This window comes from Gobio gobio (genome assembly GCF_949357685.1).
Source record: "Gobio gobio genome assembly, chromosome: 7".
In the NCBI taxonomy this organism is placed as follows: Eukaryota; Metazoa; Chordata; class Actinopteri; order Cypriniformes; family Gobionidae; genus Gobio; species Gobio gobio.
This window is the reverse complement of record NC_137103.1, coordinates 15,301,263-15,323,365: the sequence shown is the minus strand read 5'-3', so window position 1 is coordinate 15,323,365 and position 22,103 is coordinate 15,301,263. Positions and strand designations below refer to the sequence as shown.

The window sequence follows — 22,103 nt, the reverse complement described above, 5'->3', positions numbered from 1 at the left end:
TGGCTGACGGGTCGTGAATGGCTAGTGTTTGATCACAACAATGTCGTCATGTATTGTCAGGATTGCCGCATGTACGCAAAAGAAAAAAACAAAACAAACAATTTCGTAGTAGGATCTAATAATTTTAAAGTAGAGGCAGTAAAGGACCATGAGAGTTCCCGAAGTCATCAGGAGAGCCTAAGGGTTAAAACTGCCAAGACAGGTCGTATTGAAGAGAGCCTTGCTGGGAGAAGCCTCGCTTTATTGAAGACGTCTGAGTTGGAGAAGATGCAGCTACTTTTTCGAAATGCTCACGCCATCGGAAAGAAGGGCAGGCCTTTCACCGACTTCGCATGGATGTGTGAGTAAGTGAATTAACGTTACTAACATGTTTCAGAAACAGTGCATTTAATACGATTCAAAGTGCTTCCATAGACACAGATGAAAACACATATTGAAAAAACAATATCACTGAAATGTACTATGTTGTAGGCGCTAACAGTGGTGTTACACGAAAATTAATTTCAGGGTGGACAGGAAGAAAGGCTTGAAGATAGGAGAGACATACACAAATGACTACCAGGCAAAAGAGTTCATCCACTACATAGCAGAGGATGAGAGAAGAAAGATGAGGGAAAGATTATCAGATGGCAAGTTCATCTCGGTCATGTCAGATGGATCCCTGGACAGTGCAGTGATGGAAGAAGAAATGGTCTACGTCAGGAGTGCCAGTAAGGGGAAGGTCAAAGTTGATTTTGTCGGGGTAAAAGCTGTCTCAAAGCCAGATGCTACAAATATAGCTGAAGCAGTGTATAGTATAATGGAAAATGGAGTAAGCACAGATTGGAAGGACAAGCTAGTTGCAATCACCACAGATGGAGCATCTGTAATGACGGGTAAAAAATGGTGTAGTTACAAAACTGCGTGCAGACAGATCTAATGTGCTGGGGATCCACTGCATGGCCCATAAGCTAGAGCTTGCCTTTTCAGACGGAATAAGGAAAAATGTGATGGCCAGGAAAGTTGAGGACCTGTTGAGTGGACTCTACACCTTATATCATAAGAGTGGAGTGAACAGGGCCAGCCTAAAGCAACACTTCAGGGAGCTGAACATGAAGGCTTTGATGCCAACCAGAGTAGGTGGAACCCGGTGGCTACCACATCTCTTCATAGCACTAGACCATTTTCTCAGGGGATATGCTGGCATTGTACACCACCTAGATGAGAAGGTATGTTAATGTATAGCCTACTAAAACCAGCAGTGTAGATGGATTATTTAATGTTTGCTTTCTTTTTCTCTTCATCAGTTTTAAATGCTGTCTGATATAATGCAGTTGTTTTGTTTGTAGTCCCAGGAGGCCACGAACATCAATGCTGTTCTGAGGGCCAAAGCCAAGGGGTTCCTCAACATAGCCAAGGATGGTGGAGTGCTCAGATTTTGCTGCCTTCTCCATGACACCATCTATCAACTGAGCAACCTCTCCAAGTCACTGCAGAGGTCAGTGTCAACCCTGGCTGAAGCTCAGAGCTGCCTTTCCTCCACTCAGGCTGTCATAGAAAAGTACAAGTCAAGGTATGTATTATATATCCTACAATTTATGATTTGATTTTAGGTTGTGTTGGTGTGTTTTCATCTCAGTATAAATAAAAAATAATTAAAAAGATGCTCATCCATCCATCTCTGCACAACTGTAGACCTGGGCCTAAGCTGAGAGCAGTGCTGGACACAGACACCTATGAGGGAGTCCTCCTGAAGCCTACTGATGCCGACCAGCATGACAAGGCAAAGAATGAGCTAATCGATTCTCTGTGCCGGTGCATCACTGTTAGATTTAGTGATGTGAACAGTGGTGTCCTGCAGGCTATGCAGCTGACCAGTTTCCAGTGCTGGCCAGAGGCAGACACGAGTTCAGGTTAGCAATTCAAATGTAATGAACAAATCTTTACGCATTTTATGTTTTAAGACAACTGCTTAACTTTATATTAATGTTTTCCCCATTGTTCTCAGATTTTGGTGATGAAGAGGTAAACAAACTCATCAGTCACTTCCGACCTCTTTTACTGTCTGCTGGAGTAGATGTGGAGTTGATCCCTGATCAATGGACAATTCTCAAGTCTGAACTGTACACAGCAGGATTCAGCCAAGGTACTTGGAGAATGATGTTTGAGGAAAAAAATTCATACTGATGTACCATATCAGTAGCATTTTTAAACAAGTGCTTGAAAAGTTCCCAAGCTCTATAGAAAAGTCTAATATTGTAAGACAGTTTTATTTTGTTTATCAGGAATCAGATTAATTAACATTTTGTTAAAGGCACGATCCCAATTTGAATGCCATCTTTTAATAACTAAAGTTGCATTTGAAAATGTATAATTGTTTGCAAATGCATAATGCATATTGTCTGTCTCACCCTGCTACAGGAACCTTTGAGAAGACCTGGCCTACTGTGAACAGAATGCTGCGCCATCGGTGTCCTGATGTCCTTGATCTTTTTGATGCTCTCCTCACCATCCCTGCAACTACAGCTGACTGTGAAAGAGGGTTCAGTGCTATGAAGCAGGTAAAGAGTGACTGGCGCTCACGCCTAAAAGGTGAGACCCTCTCTGACCTCCTTAAAACCCAGTGCTCACCTGACATCAAAGACTTTGACCCAACCAAAGCCATTGACATCTGGCATGCTGACAGTTTGCGCTCACGCAGGCCTGACTTTGTGCGCAAACATGGAACAAAAGGAACAGAGGGTGGCTCAGATTCTGATGGCACCTCTGAAGAAGAAGAAGAGCTTTGAAGACATGCTATTCAAATGATAGATAGATAGATCCCAAACTTGAAATTAAATGTTTGCACTTTCTGTGTATATTTTTTTGTATTGTACTTTGTGTTTTTCATGCCAGCAATTCTAATAAAATAATCAAATGCATTCAGTGGCACTCATAATTTCTCTTATTTTCACTGCAAAAAAATTGGCTAGTGGATATTCTGATTGGCTGGTAACTTTAGAAAGTTACCAGCCACATTGGCTGGTGATAAAAAAAGTTAATTTAGAACCCTGGTTCACTAAAAAGAACCGATTCAAAAGAATGATTCGTTCGCGAACCGGACATCACGGAGACGGAGCGATTGCTAACAAAGTTATTTATAGTAACTACTGAGTTATGAGAGCGCTGTTTGTCAGCGCGAGTTTATTGTGTTTGTATCTGAGAGTTCTGAATAAACACGAGTCCCAGTCACGCCAAGTCCGTCTTCATCATTATTCTACCAACTTTGTAACACATGCAATGTACCATTACAGCGAGATGAACGAGTTAGTAAGTATTGATTAAAGCATTATTTCTAGATATGTTCCAATCATATGAAAAGCGCCAGTGACGCGCATTGAGTACGCAAACAAAAACACACCAGCAGTAATCGAATGTAATCCAGTTTATTGTGGGGATAGCTGGCTAGCCTAGCCGGATACCCTCACGCTTACCCCCCTTCTGCTTAATCTCACGCCGCATTTGGTGCCTCCGCTGTGGGCCAGATGCAGTACTGGGGGTCGGGGATGGTGAAGGCCGAGCTTCGGCGTGCGTGAGGTTTATCTCTAAAGATGTGGCTCTGCCGATGTTGAGCAGAAGCTCCCGACTGTGTACTGATACTGACTATTGTATCAGTTAACCAACAGAGGGCGCCGTATAGCTGTGTTTCTTTATGTTGCTTGTAAACTGAGCAAGATCAATAAAGCACTCTGAGGAATGGCAGTCTGTGTTAATAGTGCAGTCATTACATGGTACCAGGAGTAAACTCGTAAAACATGAGTGTAATGAATAATATACGCCCACCGGACGAGCTGAAGTTGACGGGTAATGTCCACGCTAACTGGAAAGCCTTTAGGCAAAGTTTTGAGCTTTATTTGTTAGCTATAGGACTCGACGAAGGAAACGATCGACGAAAGATAGCTCTGTTGCTAACTGTAGCTGGACGGGCTGCGCTGGATGTATACAACACGTTCGTGTTTTCGGATGAAGAAAGAGACACGCTGCCCGCGGTACTGAGCAAGTTTGAGGATTACTGCACACCGAGAAAGAATGAAACATATGAACGGTATGTCTTCAGAAACAGAATGCAAAAAGAGACTGAATCAATAGAACAGTATGTGACAGATTTGCGCCTCAAGAGTCAATCCTGCAATTTCGGCACACTGTGCGACTCCATGATCAGGGATCAGATTGTAATAGGAGTGCAGGACAAGAGAGTAAGGATGCTGTTGTTAAAAGAAACAGAACTTACCATTGAGAAAGCAATTGGTATTTGTCAGGCTGCAGAAAGTACGAAGATACAATTGAAGTCGTTTGAAAACGAAAGTGAAACTGCCGCTGTGGATACGGTGCAAAAACACAAAAGGAGATTTGATAAACGAAAGCCACAGAAATCCAAATGGAAACCACAGGGCAGAGACTGTGATAGATGTGGAAGTAAACATGCTCCAAGAGAATGTCCAGCTTATGGCAAAGAATGTAGAAAGTGTGGAGGAAAAAATCATTTTGCCAAGTCCTGTTTCACAAAGAAAAGAGTACATGTCGTCGGTCAGAAACAAGAAGAAAGTGACAGTGAGGATGGAGAACCACTGTATGTCGAAGCAGCAATTCTGACTTATAAGGATGGTAATAATGATGAATGGATAGCACCTTTGATAGTGGATGGTGTAACGGTGCCAATGAAAATCGACACAGGTGCACAAGTAAATGTCCTGCCGAGAAAATACTATAACAAGATGAACATTAAGCCAAAAGTGAGACCCAAGAAATTGGACTTAAGGGCATTTAATGATCAGCCGATCCCATATATGGGTGTTTTCAGGGCGAGTCTTTCAGGAGAAGGACGCACCATAAATGCACTGTTTGTTCTAGTTGAAGAGGATAGACAGCCGATTTTAGGACTGAAAGCAAGTGAAGGACTTGGGCTTATAAAGAGAGTTCATGTCATTGATAGCGCTCTAGTGACCACTAGGGGCGCAGCACATAGCAAGCAGATGGACATATGTGCAGATTCTACCACTGAGATAGTGAGAGAGTACAAGGATGTATTCCAGGGTATCGGTTGCCTACCTAATCAGTACAAAATACGGCTGAAAGAAAATGCTGAACCAGTTATCCATGCAGCAAGGAAAGTGCCATTAGCCCTGAAAGAAAGACTGAGAAAAGAATTGAAATCCTTGATAGACAAAGGGATAGTGAAAAAAGTAGAAGAACCTACTGACTGGGTGAATTCTCTCGTCATTGTGGAAAAAAAGAACGGTGATCTGAGACTGTGCATCGATCCAAGAGATCTGAATAAATGGATAAAAAGAGAGCACTTTAAGTTGCCAACTAAATCAGACATCACAAGCGCAATGACTGGAGCACAATTCTTTTCCAAGCTTGATGCATCATCAGGGTTCTACCAAGTTAAATTGGATGAGGAAAGTGCAGCATTGTGCACATTTAACACTCCCTTTGGTAGACATTGCTTCCTACAAATGCCTTTTGGAATAGCCTCAGCTCCAGAGGTTTTCCACAGGACTATACAACAAATGTCCGGTGGCATGGAAGGTGTGGGAGTCTTCCTGGATGATGTAGTCATATGGGGTGCTACAAGGGCAGAACATGATGAGCGACTGAGAAAGGTGATGGCACGAGCACGACAAACAGGACTGAAACTAAATAAACAAAAGTGTCAGTTTGGGGTGAGAGATATTACTTACCTGGGAGACAGACTGTCTGCTGAAGGAATACAGCCAGACCCTGAAAAAATAAGAGCTATAAAAGAAATGCCACAACCCAAAGAAAAGACTGAGCTGCAACGAGCATTAGGCTTAGTCAACTATGTGGGACGATTTATTCCAAATCTGTCGGCTAACACAAAGGCATTGCGCAGTTTGCTGGAAAGTGGAACCGAGTGGCGATGGGAGCATGAACATGTGACTGAATGGGACATGCTCAAGAACAGCCTAGTTAAAGAACCAGTGCTGAAATTCTTTGATCCTGAGCTTCCAGTGAAAGTATCTAGTGATGCTTCAAAGGATGGACTTGGAGCAGTTCTGCTTCAAAAACATGACTTGGCATGGTTTCCAGTGGCATATGCATCACGAACGATGACTGAGGCAGAAAGAAACTATGCCCAAATAGAGAAAGAGACATTAGGAGCAGTTTTTGGATGTGAAAAGTTCCATGAATATATTTATGGAAGAGAAGTGGTACTAGAAACGGATCATAAACCACTGATTGCGATCTCAACAAAGGCACTAGGAGATGCTCCTCCTCGCATCCAACGGTTAATGCTCCGTCTCCAGAAGTACAGTTTGACATTTGAGTTCACTCCAGGGAAGCACCTGGTAATGGCAGATGCACTCAGCAGAGCATCTTTGAGCCATACAGGATCAAGTAACACGGAACATGATGTACAGGTTCATGTAGACTGCATACAAAAACACCTACCAGTGTCTGAGGATAAATGGAGAGAGATTGCTAAAGCAACAGCAGACGACCGTGAGCTACAAGCGGTAATCGACAAAATCCACCTGCCAGGAGATCAGAGGTTGACAAATCCATATCAGAGCTTTAAAGACGAGCTGTCAGTTGTGCATGGTGTGCTCCTGAGAACGGATTGTCATACCTACCTCCATGCGCTCACAAATGGCAAAACTCACGCATGAGGGACACTTAGGCATTGAAAAATGCAAGAGATGTGCAAGAGTTTTGATGTATTGGCCACACATGAATAGGGACATTGAAGCACTGGTGCAGCGCTGCGAGACATGTCAGCGGCACAGGTACCAGCAACCAAAGGAACCCCTAATGGCCCACAGTAAACCTGAGGAACCATGGAGAAAAGTCGGAACAGACTTATTTCATCTGGCAGGGAGGGACTACCTTGTCATCATGGACTACAAGTCAAACTATCCAGAGCTGGCGATGCTGTCTAATACAACAGCACAGCAGGTGATAAAACACACTAAAGCAATTTTCGCAAGACATGGAATTCCGGTGACTCTGGTGAGTGACAACGGACCACAGTTCAGCAGTCAGGACTACAGAGACTTTGCAGAGACTTATGGGTTTAAACATGTAACATCAAGTCCACTGTACCCCCAGTCAAACGGCTTGGCTGAAAAAGGAGTTCAGATAGTGAAGCGGCTGCTGAAGAAAGCTGCTGAGACTGGAGAGGATCCTTATTTAGCACTGCTAAACTACAGAACATCCCCTCTTGAATGTGGACGGTCTCCAGGTGAAATTCTCATGAACAGGAAGCTGAGAACACGGCTACCCTCAGCAGAATACCTGCTTCAAAAGAGACATGGAGATTATTCAAAGATAAACAGCCAAAGCAGAGCCTATGACAGGAATGCCAAGCAGTTATGTCCACTGGAACAAAAGGATACGGTACGTGTCAGATGCGATGGAAAATGGGGACCTGTAGCGAAGGTCATCAAAGAGACAACACCAAGATCCTACGAGGTACTTACTGAGTATGGTAACACACTGCGAAGAAATCGTCGCCATCTTCTGAAAGTGCCAGACACCTGTATTGAAAGTACAGACGTAGTTATCAATGATGGACTAACTGAGCAAACACGAGTAGAGGAAAACTCACCAAGCTCTACAGCTGTCACTGAAAACGTCACAGAAAACTCACCTTCCACTGAGATGGGTCAGGGAAGACCACGTCGTCACGCAATGAAACCCAAAAGACTGATAGAAGAGTGTTAAGTTTGGTTTGAAATAAATGTTTACTTAGTATTTACTGAGTATTTGCATAGTTATATGCAACAAAGTTTTGTGCAGCTAATGCTAGAAATATGCTGCAAGATTGTGTTGAATCTATTTGTTTTTATGTTATTAAGAGTAAGTGCTGTTAAAGTTTACAGACCTAATTTAAGTTATAGTTAAAAAAAAAAGGGAGATACTGACTATTGTATCAGTTAACCAACAGAGGGCGCCGTATAGCTGTGTTTCTTTATGTTGCTTGTAAACTGAGCAAGATCAATAAAGCACTCTGAGGAATGGCAGTCTGTGTTAATAGTGCAGTCATTACAGACTGTATGCACATTTTAGAACAGATAGACTCGACGAGGACGTACAAAAACACTGACTCACAAGATAGAAAACACGAAAACACCGTTCTGTCGGGAGAGAGAGAAGCCGCATCGTGTGCACGAATAATAAAAAATTAGCTACACATAAGAAATCACTGATCACAGATCAGAAGGAACTGAAAAAAGACTTCTGTTTTCATTTGTACATCCAAACACTGAGAAACTGCCAGCATTCACTCGTTCACAAGCTATGATCTCTCGAGCGCTTGAATGGGTGTGCCAGATTCTCTGGGCGGAGGAAAGGGAGGAAACCGTTCCTGCTTGGACGTCAAACCAGGAGACTTCAGGATTGGCTCGTCTGGCCTGTCATTTTCTCAAAGGCAGAGAAAGACAGCCACAACTCGGTTTTACACCAATCAACATTTCTATCCACTTGGGGACAATATTCAGGCTAGGGGAACTCATATTAATGTTGAAATACCTCATAAAATGAAAATTTCATGCCATGGGACCTTTAACATAGCCGTTTTCAGCATATCAGAGTGAATGTTTGTTTATCTGTTTACAGGCTTTCTTCAGTAATATCACAGTCATTTGAAAATTATTCATAAAAACTCAAAATATTATTTTCACTAAATGGTAAAACTGGCAACTTTCATATTCAAGTAGCCTATGTCCTGAGAAGGAACGTGTCATATAGCCTACTAAAATAAATATAGGCTATAATATGCTAGTTAGATCACATGCATTATTTTACACACTAGCAATAACAGTTTGAAATAGTTAAGACTTTTTTAATGTTTTTGAAAGGAGAATGCTGAATTTGATTAAAATACAGTAAAACACCATATTAAGAAATATTAATACAATTTCTAATAGCTGTTACGAATATATTGTAACATTTAATTTATTCCTGTATCTGTATTAAAATTTTTTTTTTTTTTTTTGTGCAATTTGTGAGACTGTTACAAATTGATTTTGTTGATCTTCAAGCATGTGGCATTAAAGGAGAAGTGTGGAGGTTGTGACCCTGCTACCTTCTGGATACAGACTGTGCCAGAGACTATTTTCCCTGGACTTAGAAAAGTGGCACTACACACCTTGAGCATGTTTGGTTCAACGTATAGCTGCGAGTCAGCATTCTCAACACTGAACATTATCAAAAGCAAATACAGGTCAAGAATGACAAATGACCATTTACATTCCAGTTTGAGGATTGCACTGAGTCAGTCCTCTCTGGAAACAACAAACCTGGGGTTAAGATTTCTCAGAGTACTAGTACATTCTGGGGTGAAAGCCCCTAGGTGGCGTAGTTGGTTACAAACTTATTTTTGTTTATCTGGCTCTCTGCCTCACCATCTCGCCACAAGATGGAATAACTGAGCTGTCAGTATTGTATTATACCTGAGTAGGCCCTCTTTGTATCCTCTGGCTCTGGTTAGTCCATTTCCTTTCAAGGTCTTCAGTTCCTGTATGGCTGGCCCTCTTTGTATCCTCTGGCTTTGGTTAGTAAATTTCCTTTCACAGTCTTCAGTTCCTGTATGGCTGTGAGCATGGACAACACATTAATGTACAAACTGTCTTGAGGCTTTCCAAATGATCCAAATACTTTGTTCAGAGCATCGGAGAGGCCAACAGTCCAGCCGGTAAACCAGAATCCAGGGGCTCAAACAGTACCGGACAACCAGAGTACTGCCCTGAACAGGTCGCAGCGATGATCTTCATCGTGCCACCAGGGATGCGGCAGGACTTACTACCTCAAATCTTCACCCTACCTGGAACATCCTGAGGGGCCTGCTCGCTGGCCTGGTGACACCGCTGCAATGCCTTCACCACAGGTTCAGGAGCCCCAGATACCGAGGGTAAATTGAACAAGGCCAACCCATACTGGCCGAACAGCTCTTTGTAGCACCTACGGATGATATTCATCCCCATCACGCCAGGGACATGGATTGCCATATCACCAGCGGGATCTTTAACCACCAACACCCCTCACCTTGTCATTAACTTACTGCAAAGTTTAACATCCAACTCCAAGTAGCCGATATAAGGGATGGCCCGGAGCTGCAGCCAGTGACACGACTGAAGTCTCTCTCCACCCCACGGCTCAAAATGCTGAAGAAAAAAACTCTCTGTAACTGTAGACACCATAGATCCTCAACCCCTCCCATCATTACGTTCAAATATGGACAAGAAGAAATCAGAGAACCTCTTTCCAAAACACTTGGAATAACTTCCGAGCCCCCCCCCCCCCCCCCCCCGTGCAACTAACTCCCTTAACTCCTGTAACTCCTCACCCATAACTAAGCTTGAAACAATGGAGCCGAAAAGGAAAACAGCAGTTCGTCAAAAGCCAGCGGCTGTTTTGTCTCTAAATAAAAAAACAAAAAACAAACAAAAACAAGGTTAAACACAATAACACCAAACAAATACAATAAAACAGGAACAAACGTCTATGGCTTTCAGAAATGCACAATCCTGCCGACTACGCCAGATTGTGGCGGGGTGCGACTAAGTATACTGACTACGCCACCCAGGGAATTTCGCCCCAGGAAATAGAATGAAATTAGTTGGATAATTAAACCTCCCAGTTTACAAAAGCACACAGGTTTAATTCATGCATGAAGCCAGAGAAGTATTTCCAGTAAAAAACAACAATAATTTTATTTAAATCATTAAAATGAACATCAAATATAAAGTACCATTCACACTAAATAAAGAAAATAAAGGAAAGGGGGAGTGCTGAGGCCTTACCAGTGGAGGAAACCGGGTCAAGGGTTTTGGGAGCTCTGGGGTTAAGGATTCCCTGATCACACATACACACACACAAAAATAACCAAACTCAAAATACACCAAAAGAGGGAAAAACAGCACACAGGAGGAGACACCACCACCGAGGACAACGGCACCACCACTTCCGGCACTCAGCACTAAAAGAAAAACATTCAGTTAATAAAGGCCAAAAAAATAAAACAAAAACATCAATCAATGAGAAACACAAAAAGGAAAAAAAATCGTATTTCTAAACCCGAAAAAAAAAGAGAAGTATAAACTAATCAAACATCACTTAATCATAACCAAACACAAAAACCTTGCACAAACATTAATGAACACAGTCACTGAAATACAAACGGGTTAATACAGACGCCCAGTTGCGCGTCGAGTCCTGCACTGTAAGTGCGTTGGGGCGTTCAAAACCCGGAGGGAGCCAATAGGGCTTTCCCCATTAACAGTTGTTAAACACAAATCCAACTGATTTGATTTAAAGCAAATCACTCCGTTGAGACAAAACAGCAGCGTGGCGAGAAAGGGACTCGTGCAGATACCGGCGCCAACAAGCGCTTCACCGTCCTGACGTACAAAAACAAACTACACTCAATAACAGTGCACGATTAAACATACACGTAATGCCGACTGGCATACATACATACCCGTCAGGGAGCTGCACATCTATAGGCTATATACCCCAATCGTGTCATTAGTACAGCTACGCGAAGCCTACAATACAACGACCCATTACTTTAAACTCAGTCATGCAAATATTTAAAAGAGGAAACAGATTCAACCTACCAGTAGCACAATGCAACCCGGTTCCGTCACAGGAAAGATCGGGTTTAATGACAGGAGAAACACTGCAAAAGACATTGCACCTGTAATGCCCATCGCAACACTAACAAGGTCTCCAAACAGTGAGAAAGTTAGCCACGCTAAATTCCCTGTCCGATTACCACGACTGCACCACGAACGCGAGAGGACCCACAGCGGAAGTACGCCTCTAACAACAAGACCGTAGTATCACGAGTGCTCACCCTCTGCCCATATAGCATGCAGCTACGTCCTGATTGGTCCAAAGGGTGTGATTGACACCACTACAATCAATCTGCTACACTCTGATTGGTTGTGGCGGTCATGGCGCTATCCAATAGCGTGCCGAGGGAATTTGAAAGACAGCCGTTTATCCCTCCCCTCGGATTGAGCCCTGTCAATGGTGAGTTTCCAGACCCAACATCTTGATGTGGGTCTGGCTTGTCAGGCTATGTACCAACCACACAATTGTCACATTATGAAGCACAATGTCTTTTGAATTATACAAATCTGAACAATTTCTCCGAAGTCAGGGAGGCCACTTGTAGTTCCATGTGCAAAGATCATACCACTTCTGAATAGGCTCAATGCACGTCGAACTTCCGGGTTGGCTTATACCGGCTGACACACTTCCGGTTACACTGACCGCGGCGCGAAATTCTAGCTAAACTCACTTGACTGACAGACAAACCGGCAAACATGGCTCTCTTTTACACTCGCTGTCTTCAAGACCTACCTTGTCTGAATATCAATGATGTGGACCGACTTGTCAAGAAGTCATGTACCACTCCCTCCAGCAAACGGGAAAAGGGATTTAAGATGTATATCGCCAGCTACATCGATAATTATGAGGGTAAGTCGTTACGTTGAAATGTTATTGTAGCAGCTTACGTTAGCATCAATGTTAACGCTAGCTGTTTTGTTCGACTATGACTGACAGACTTAATAGCTATGTTTCGATTGTGACTTTTCTTTTATAGGGATACTGTCAAGATACTGTGTAAAAATGTAATGTTACAGTCTAAAATTGTGTGTTCGTCATCCTTTCTCACAGTGTCAATGAAAGACAAGGTGACAGGAGAGGTCAGCGTGAGGGCAGTCTGTCATAGATCCATGAAGAAAAGTGAAAAGCCACACGACTTGAGAGTAGGGTTATTGTTAGGGCAATGGTTAGGCAAGCTAATGAATGGCCTGTCAGCTTAACAAAAGTAACATTATCCAAGCAAATTGTTTAAAAATTGTTACCAATTAATACATTGTCATATTTTGTCTGTGATCCTCAGAATACAGCATTATTTTTCTAATGAATGCTTTATCTGTTAAGCAATATCTCATCTAAGCTTCTATTTCTCCTTAGATGGTGTTAAAGCACTCAAAACCTGTTGTTTTGGTGAGAAGCCATTGTTCCTGTGTGGCGGGCTGTGCCTTATGCAATCATTTGGTTGCACTTCTTTATCAGACTGCCCATTTTTCACAGCTAAACATTCCTGCTGTTCCCCCGGTGCACAGCTGCACAGACACAGAGCAGATCTGGCATAAACCAAGGACACTGGTAATTCATATAACATGTTAACTGTACTATTACTGTGCATATTGTAGCTATTGTGATGCCATGTTGAATGTGTCTCACTGCATGAAAAGTGGGATTTTCGACCCCATAAACGCCTGTATACTCCTGGAAATCTCCCTAATTTTCGGCAGTTTTCGACAATTTAGAGGCAGCGAACGTCGCGTTCGTCTGTGCCACAAATTGTCGTAAACGAACCATGACGTAGGTGGAGAGCCCCCCGCTGAGAGACCGCGCGGAGGTGCGACGCCTCTAATTTGCATATGAATAGCAGCGAAACCAGAGAGTCAACGGCCAGACTTGAATTTACTCACTCACTATTGGCTGAAGCCACTACATTTAAAAAAGAAAAATCCCTCGTGATTGGTTGGCAGATCACTGCAAACCAATCATTATTGGTCCCCCTGGCTCATTATAAATGTAAACCCCAATAATAATAATAATAAATATATAATTTATGTTGTAATAATTTGTTTCATATTAATGTTATTGTGCTATGAAGTATTCATACCATCAAGGAATATATGGGAAAATTATACGGACCGTGCCGTTTATTCAAACAAGGGGCTTCATTTATAAGCATACAGCTGTTCATTCAAAGAAAGGGCTTCATTTATAAAACACAGCGGTTTACTCAAAGAAAGAGCTTTATTGTTAAACACACAACTATGTACAGTGCAGCAGTAATGTCTCGTAATGTAAAGTTCGTCGAGCTCCAGGCTGCGAGAGCGCGGTGGCCGCACAATCTATCCAGACACCCCGTCAACAATGCCGTCTTCCTCGTCAAACATGAGTTCAATGGTCGCGCACTTCCAAACGTCCACCTCATCCAGCACACTCTTGCTTCCAGCAACTGTAATACAATCCATAAAGACAATAAGCAACCTGAAAAATACTCACATTGACAAAAAACGGATCTAATATAATAAATCTTACCCTTTTTCTTCTTGATCGACTCCGAGCTAAACTTCGCAGTTTCAGGTTGTTTGTATCTGAAGCTCCGGCGTGTCGATTCATAATACGTCTTACAGGCAGCTGGAAAACAATTACATGAGACTGGTATTAATAAAAACAGTCACGGTAAAATTAAACAAGGAATGAGAAACACATTAGAAGTTACTTACACACAATTTCGTCATGATCAGCGGTTAAATCTGGACTCGCGGAAATCTCTCCAAGCAGATAAGAGCTCACGGCTTCGTTATGAGGCGAGGATAGTCTGTGTAAACAAAATGTGCAGCTTTAAGCTCGGATCTATTAACGCATCCATTTCCTTATACAGCTGAATAAAAGCATATTCTTTAAATCGTAACGTTACATTACCCATGCTGTGGTTCATAGCGGCTGCAGTTTGCCTCAGAGTTATGAAGACGAAGACAGCCTCCTGAAAATGAGTCCAAAAAGTTCGTCGCGTCCATGATGCAGAGATTGAGTTGAAGACGGTGTCCTGTCATTGTTGATCACGAAAAAGGAAAGCAGCAAAAAACATAAAAAAATAGTTTAAAGCTCGTCTTCTACGCGTCATGGCCATGACCTCGACCTCGCACCTCATTGGACTAGGGCTCTGATATGGAACGCGCCCGGGGCCAAATCTCTTTATACGAAACGCGTGACTTATGATCGTTTCAACCTTCAACACGCCCTGTTTTCCGCTTCACGCACAGTTTTAACATGTTAAGAAGACACATTTGAACGTGTTTCTTAACGCGCACATTCTGTACATGTCGAAGCGTAATATTTTTTTTTTTTTTAAAGCAGACTTACCTTTAGATGTAGCCTAGGCTACATACATATTAATATAAGATATTAATTAATTGCTTAACTGACTACTGTGCTAGAGTAAAGTAGCCTAATGTTACAATGTATATTAAGTAAATGCTTAATATTATACAATTATTATAATTTATCTATATGGGTTATTGTTTGTTTTTTAAAGTTAGGCTATATATAATTTCTAAAAGTATAGGCTAATTTACACAGCACATATTTATAACTGAAAACACACACAACTTTATTCACTTTCACATAATAATGTTTTTGTAATTTGGTGTTTAGTTTGTTGTATAGTTTGTTTATACTGTTCTGTCTCTGTTTTGTTTCCAGGAACATCTGATGAGTGCTATAATAAAATGACTTCATTATATTTAAAATATGTTTTGATATTCATTTTATTTATATTATTAATATTTTATTTACCCATAAACGTGTCTTTAGGAAGCCATAAGTTATAGAGACAAGAATAACTTTTGCCATTTAAATGCCACATTCATTTACTGAGGACCCATACAGCCAATGATCATGTGTGAAAACACTTATACATAAATTGATCACTTAGAAATCAAAACTAAGGTTTGAGAAAGAAAGAATATGCATACAACAAAATATATTGTTTCATAGCAGCTTCAGTAACAAGTTCAAAACAAATTCTGCTGTAAACCGGCTCTAACAAGCCAATATAGTGTCAATATTCAGCTCAAGTGACTTCAGTGTTGATTCAGTTCAGTTGATTTCAGTTCAACTGTAAATTCCATGTTAATCTTGAGTACCTATAGAGTAGTGTTGCATCCGTCATATCTCTGTAGAGTCTTTAGTTTGATCATATTTATAACGCTGTACCGCGATTCTTTTCGAAAACACCCGAGCTCATGCAGGCGTGCAGAGCTAAAGAGTCACGGACACACACACACACACACACACACACACACACACACACACACACACACACACACACACACACACACACACACACACACACACACACACACACACACACACACACACACACACACTACATCATGACATTATCCCTGGATAACTTTCGATTCACTATAAATGCCACCCAGTTGTGCATTGTGTAGTTAGATATATGCAAAAACAACATTTTTGGAAATAGTTAAAATAGTTTTGCACAAAGTGTTGCTTTTGCAAGAGATGTCTGATGTTTTGTGTGTAGAGTTACAAGAAATGGAGCCATATTTTCAGAAATTGTGTGTAAGCAATTAGATAAAACTGTAAATGAATCCATTTTATTTTAGTTCAGGACTCATAGTCCAGGTGTTAGTAATCTGTGCTTAATCTTTGTTCCAGGCAACAATTTTTTAACTCACGATTAACTAGATTAAGGCCTACTCTTGGCATAATTTAAACCAGGAAACCACCTATTGAAAATCTGCATTGATAATTCATAAAATGTGGTGTGAGCTCAATTTAAATGACAATTACAGAAAAACACAATCTGACTTAACGGTAAACACACAAACTTGTACTTTTCACATTTATGATTAATAGCCATTTAAAAAATCATTCACAGTGCAGGGTGGAAAAATTAATGTTGGTATGTAAACTGTATGCTTTACTTGATTTATTTGTGTGCTTTGGTTCATTGTCTTGTTGCATCACATAACCTCTCTAAAGGTTGAAGACATGAACTGCTGTCCTGTATTTTTTTTATTTTTTTTACATAACATTGGTTATCGCTAATGACATACAGAGTAATTAATCTACACTGTGAGCCCGGACAAGTTGAATCTACTTAAAAAATTGGAGCAAACTGGTTGCCCTAAAAATTTAGTAATGTGTACTAAAACGAGTACATTTTACTTAAATTTAAGATAACATTTTAACTTAAACTTTAAACTTGTTTTAGTCAAAAAAATTCAGAACCTAGATAAAACTCCCCCTGCTGCTACTCTGATTTGCATTTGTGTAGCTCACAGCATCTTCATTTACATGATAAAGCCTCCCCTAGAATTAAGGGGAGGGGGGGTCATGGGGGGACAACTGCCAAGCAAGGCCCACGTCAATTTACCACAATTTACGGCAGTTTTCGGTGTTGCCTGCAAATTGCCGTGCACAGTCGTAAACCTGAAGTTTCACGGCAATCTACAGTGTCACATACTGACGAAAATCCCACTTTTCATGCAGTGTCTCTGATGTTAGGGTGTTAGGCCAGGCCCAGTTGGAGAAATGGAGTTTCGAAAACCCAGAAATTCAACAACAGACTGTGTAAAGTGAGATTATCTTTACTTTGTATCTCAGTGAGGTTTTTACATGATGTAACCCATTTTATGTACACTACCAGTCAAAAGTTTGGACACAGTAAAATGTTTAATGTTGTAAAAAGAAGTTTTGTCTGCTCACCAAGGCTGCATTTATTTAATTAACAATACAGTAATATTGTGAAATATTGTTACAATATATAATTGTTTTCTATTTGAAAATATTTTAAAATGTAATTTATTGTTGTGTTGGCAAAGCTGAATGTTCAGCATCATTACTCCAGTCTTCAGTGTCACATGATCCTTCAGAAATCATTCTAATATGATGATCTGCTGCTACAGAAACATTTATTGTGTACAATTGTACAAAATATCTGTGTACACTATTTCTTTTTCAGGATTCTTTGATGAATAGAAAGTTCAAAAGAACAGCATTTATCTGAAATACAAAGCTTTTGTAACATTATACACTGCATTAAATCAATCAAAAGTGACAGTGAAAACATTTATAATGTTACAAAAGATTATATTGCAAATAAATGCTGTTCTTTTGAATTTTCTATTCATCAAGGAATCCTGAAAACTTTTACACAAATATTTGGTTTCTGTAGCAGCAGATCATCATATTAGAATGATTTCTGAAGGATCATGTGACACTGAAGACTGGAGTAATGATGCTGAACTGATTCAGCTTTGCCAACACAACAATAAATTACATTTTAAAATATTTTCAAATAGAAAACAATTATAAACTGTAATATTTCACAATATTACTGTATTTTTAATTAAATAAATGCAGCCTTGGTGAGCAGACGAAACTTCTTTTTAAAACATTAAAATCTTACCGTGTTCTTACCAAACTTACCAAACTTTTGACTGGTAGTGTATGTTGTGGCAGAAGTTTGGTGTAGTTTTTTACTTTTAATATTTTACAGAAGTTCTCTCTACAAGGCGCTGGATGGGGAACTGCCAGATTTTGCCATGTTGCAAGTATCAGAGGTGTACAAAGACTTTCCCCCTTCACTTGCACCCTTGGTTACAACAATGGGCATGTCAGCTGATGTCCCATTAGTCCAGTCTGCTTTTGGAGCTGTCCAGGCAGGGAGCTTGCTGTCATTTCAGCATAAGCCACCAGCAATGAGGGAAGTCATCAACATCCCATCTGCCCCTGCCTCACCCTCCCTTCCCATCCACAGCTACAGGCTCGAACCACCATCCTGTGCCTGTGTTCTATCAGAGCAGGAACATCTGCACCTGAAGTCTCTGGAGGTGTCATTCAACATGGCCCACAGGATAGAAGCTGCAACACAAGGGCAGAGTTCGTGCCAGGAGTGGCATCGATGAGAAAGATGAGAGTGACGTCTACTCGCTTCCACGAGGTATGCCATGTTCGTGGACATACGTCTGCAGAGAATCTGGCTGAGAGAATTCTCAGGGGCACTCGTCAGACTACGGACATGAGGAGAGGTATTGATATGGAGCCACTCGCTGTTAAAGAGTATTGCACTCTTAAAAATGTGAACTGCTCACCCTGCGGGTTCATTGTGCATCCTGATGTTCCATGGCTAGGTAGCTCTCCTGATGGAGTCACATTTGATCCCTCTGGGAACCCACCATTTGGTCTCCTTGAGGTCAAATGCCCCAATATCCAGAGCTATGTGGACTGCCCCTATCTAAAAATGTCTGGTGGTGCTTTGAAACTCAAGAGGCAGCACAAGTACTACTGGCAAGTTCAAGGTCAGATGCTCTTGACAGGGCTAGAGTGGTGTGATTTTGTTGTTTGTGGTCAGGAAGACATGTTAGTTGAGCGAATTTATAAAGATCTTGATGTAATGCACACCATTAGAGACAGAGCAGATAATTTTTTCTTTTACCACTACATACAGAAGTGTTTGCAGTAAGTCACTCCAATGGGCCTTGGGCATGGTATCTTTCAATAAGTTTAATCCGTTTCAATCAGTTCAGTGAGTTCAGGTGTTAGTTTATTTTTACAAATCTATATAGTATCTGAACTGATCTGTTGTTCATGTTTGCAAGTCTATACAGTATCTGAATTGATCTATTGTCCATTTTTGTGAGTCTATACAAAATGTAAATTGTTACTTAGTATACAGTACACATACTGTTATTGTTTTACTGTTACACTGTATACTACTATTTTTATACTGTTACATAATCGTCAATGTAGACTAGCATACAATAGTACAGCTTTTCCCAAAGTGCCCATGGACCATCAAGTTACTTGACTCTGAAATTGATTTTGTGTACATATTTATTTATTTATTTATCTTATTTATTTATTTATCAAATGTATTTATCTAATTTATTTATTTATTTGTTTGCTTTAATAATTGCAAAGGAATGTAACTATCATAATAAATGTAATTCATAAATATAACTTATGACTGAACATTCAAATAAATAGAAAAGACACTTGAAAATACTGTATCTTAGTCTTGTCTTTCACCATAGTTGTAAATAAAGATGTGAGCAGGTGGCAGAAGATTGACAGAATTAGAACTGTGTTGCAATTGCAGGTTTAACTATGGCTGCTCTAACAAAGAAAGGAGGTCAAAAGTTGGATTGTAAAATTCAGTTTTTAATAAACCAACTGGTCAAGAAGAATGTTAATTATCAGGTGTCAATAATGAAAGAATGTTGGTACGAACTATATGTGGTAAGTCAAAAGGCAAGCAAAAAAACAGGCCATTAAAGTAAGAAAATTAGACAGTTTGCAGAAAATATTTACAATATTTCAAACCATGCCTTGACAAGTGGTCCATTCTGACAGTTCACAGAATTATGTGGCACGTCAAAAACATCCCAGATGAGACAAAAGCAACAAGCAAAAAAATCTATAAGGCAATCATAGTAAGAATATGTGAAAGATCATAGTAAGAAAATTTCCAGACCATATTTACAAAAGTATATTTACAAAATTTCAATGTGCCAAATAAAGTAAGAATGACACTGTACAGACTCACTGGGCCCATGCCTTGACAAGTGGTCCATTCTGATAGTTAATAAGAAGACATGACACTGCAAACAGTTGATTAATGCTACCAGAAATGGACAAGGGGATTACTGCGTCAAACAACTTATGTTCCTTCACCCGCCGGATCAGGCGTTCAACATGCACCCTGAGCCTGGCCACAGACTGAGTGTGTCTCACCTCTCCGGCAGACATTTGTGTGCCCTTGGTCGCAAAAGCAGGCCTGTGGATTTTGCATGGTACCAGGTTATCAATAAAGAAGCCTTTGTCGACCATTATGGCCATGTCAGGAGTGAGGACGTCGATGATCCCTGATTGCTTGAATAGCTCCCGGTCACTGATTGACCCCGCATACAGTCCAGAGACAAAAGTTACTGCACCATGAGGTGCCAATCCTATCAAAGCCTTGAAGGTGCAGTGAGATTTGTAGCTGGAAAAGACCTCACTCTGTAATAGCAGAGACGAAGGCGTTTGGCAGCGGAGCTCGGTACAGTCCAGGATAACCTGGGTGTCTCGGAAATTCTCAAATTCCTCTGGCAGGTAAGCTCGTACTCTCTTTTTCGGCAACCAAATTTGCACGGAACCTAAAAGAAAATAGAGGAAGTTCGCCCAAGTGGTTATGATGCGGCTCACTGTAGTCTGATGGACATGGAAGCGATGAGCCAGATCTTTCTGCTTGAGGCCCAAAGCAAGGTGCATCATAAAGAGGAAGAATTCATCGATTGCAGGAAGTGCCCGAGTCTCCCTGGTGACTTTGGAGCTGGTGACGCGAATCATCCTGTGTGTTGAAGGTTCAATCAGCTCCCAGAAGGCCATCATGTGTTTATAGGTTGCAAATCTGCAAATAAATAAATTTGTTATTTTAAAACATTTAAGGCATTACACATGGTACAATAATTAGGTTATTACTACAGTCTTAAACTTATTCTTAAATAATGAAACTACACTGACTTTGCACATGCTCAACACACACACACACACACACACACACACACAAGTTCCCCCTGCATTCTACGCACTTTAGTCCCATTTATCACATTTAGTATGAAACTTGATGATTATAAAGACATTCAGAACATGTTCAATGATGGATGATAAAACCCTATTCAGAAATATGAGAGGTGTGTGACATAAAAACTAAACAACAATAACTAAAAAAAAAAAACACTTTACCATTGTGCTAATGGCTTACATAGCAAATAATAATCACAAAATGGTTTTACCTTGTGTAAAAGCGGATATCCTCATCAGACCCCGCAAATCTCTGGAGACCAAAACGGCTATTCACCTTGGCCTGCTCCAGCTGTTTCCGCAGATCTTCTATCTCGCTCTTCAACTCCTCATTTTCACATACTGATAAGTCCAGAGCTGCAGGCTTCGGAACTGAACAATAATCATGTCCACGATCAATTTCCATTTCGTTTTCCTCCATATCTGAGTCCGGTACCGGTGGTCGATCTCGTCGTTCCCAAACACTTAACCTCGGCGGCTGCATTTGTTGTTCGCGGTTCCACTCAAATACTGAAGGAACAGCATCTTTTTTCAGACGCCTCCTACTTGTTCCTTCCACAAAATCATCGGGTTTAAAATGTACACTGCACACCTTTGTGTGTTTCGTGATTTGGAAGTCGATCCTTCTAATGTTTACTATCCATTTTTTCCTGTTTTCTTCCTTCACCGGAAAGGAATGAAAACTAGCACAGGAGTTGTAACGCGAAGAAACAGAGCACAGCGGGACACTACAGTGCTCCGATGCTGCCTTCATTTGTTTTTGACGTCGGAAAACTGTCTTTTCCATGGTTATGGAGAAGATATAAACTCGTATTACTCTTTAAAACCGTTTAAAACTACGTTGTTTTCTTTATTGTTTTAGTGAGGGGGCATGTCTCGCACACAGCTGATGGTTTCTCTTGGTTACCAAACAAACC

General features: G+C 40.9%; 2 protein-coding genes across 2 annotated transcripts; both read right to left on the bottom strand.

Annotated features, from left to right (window-relative positions):
- Positions 1-13,931: 13,931 nt before the first annotated feature.
- Positions 13,932-14,639, bottom strand: LOC307128709 (uncharacterized protein; the record flags this gene model as incomplete). Its single annotated transcript, XM_079820651.1, has 4 exons — positions 13,932-14,038; positions 14,122-14,220; positions 14,310-14,404; positions 14,509-14,639. 4 exons carry the CDS (start codon positions 14,637-14,639, stop codon positions 13,932-13,934), a joined length of 432 nt encoding a protein of 143 aa, XP_079676777.1.
- Positions 14,640-19,764: 5,125 nt separating this feature from the next.
- Positions 19,765-21,814, bottom strand: LOC307129471 (uncharacterized protein). The gene is made up of 2 exons (XM_079821910.1): positions 21,399-21,814; positions 19,765-21,013 (listed from the first exon to the last, which is right to left on the bottom strand). The coding sequence occupies exons 1-2, from the start codon at positions 21,668-21,670 to the stop codon at positions 20,164-20,166; spliced, it is 1,122 nt and encodes a 373-aa protein (XP_079678036.1). The 5' UTR covers positions 21,671-21,814; the 3' UTR covers positions 19,765-20,163.
- Between the last annotated feature and the right edge of the window lie 289 nt (positions 21,815-22,103).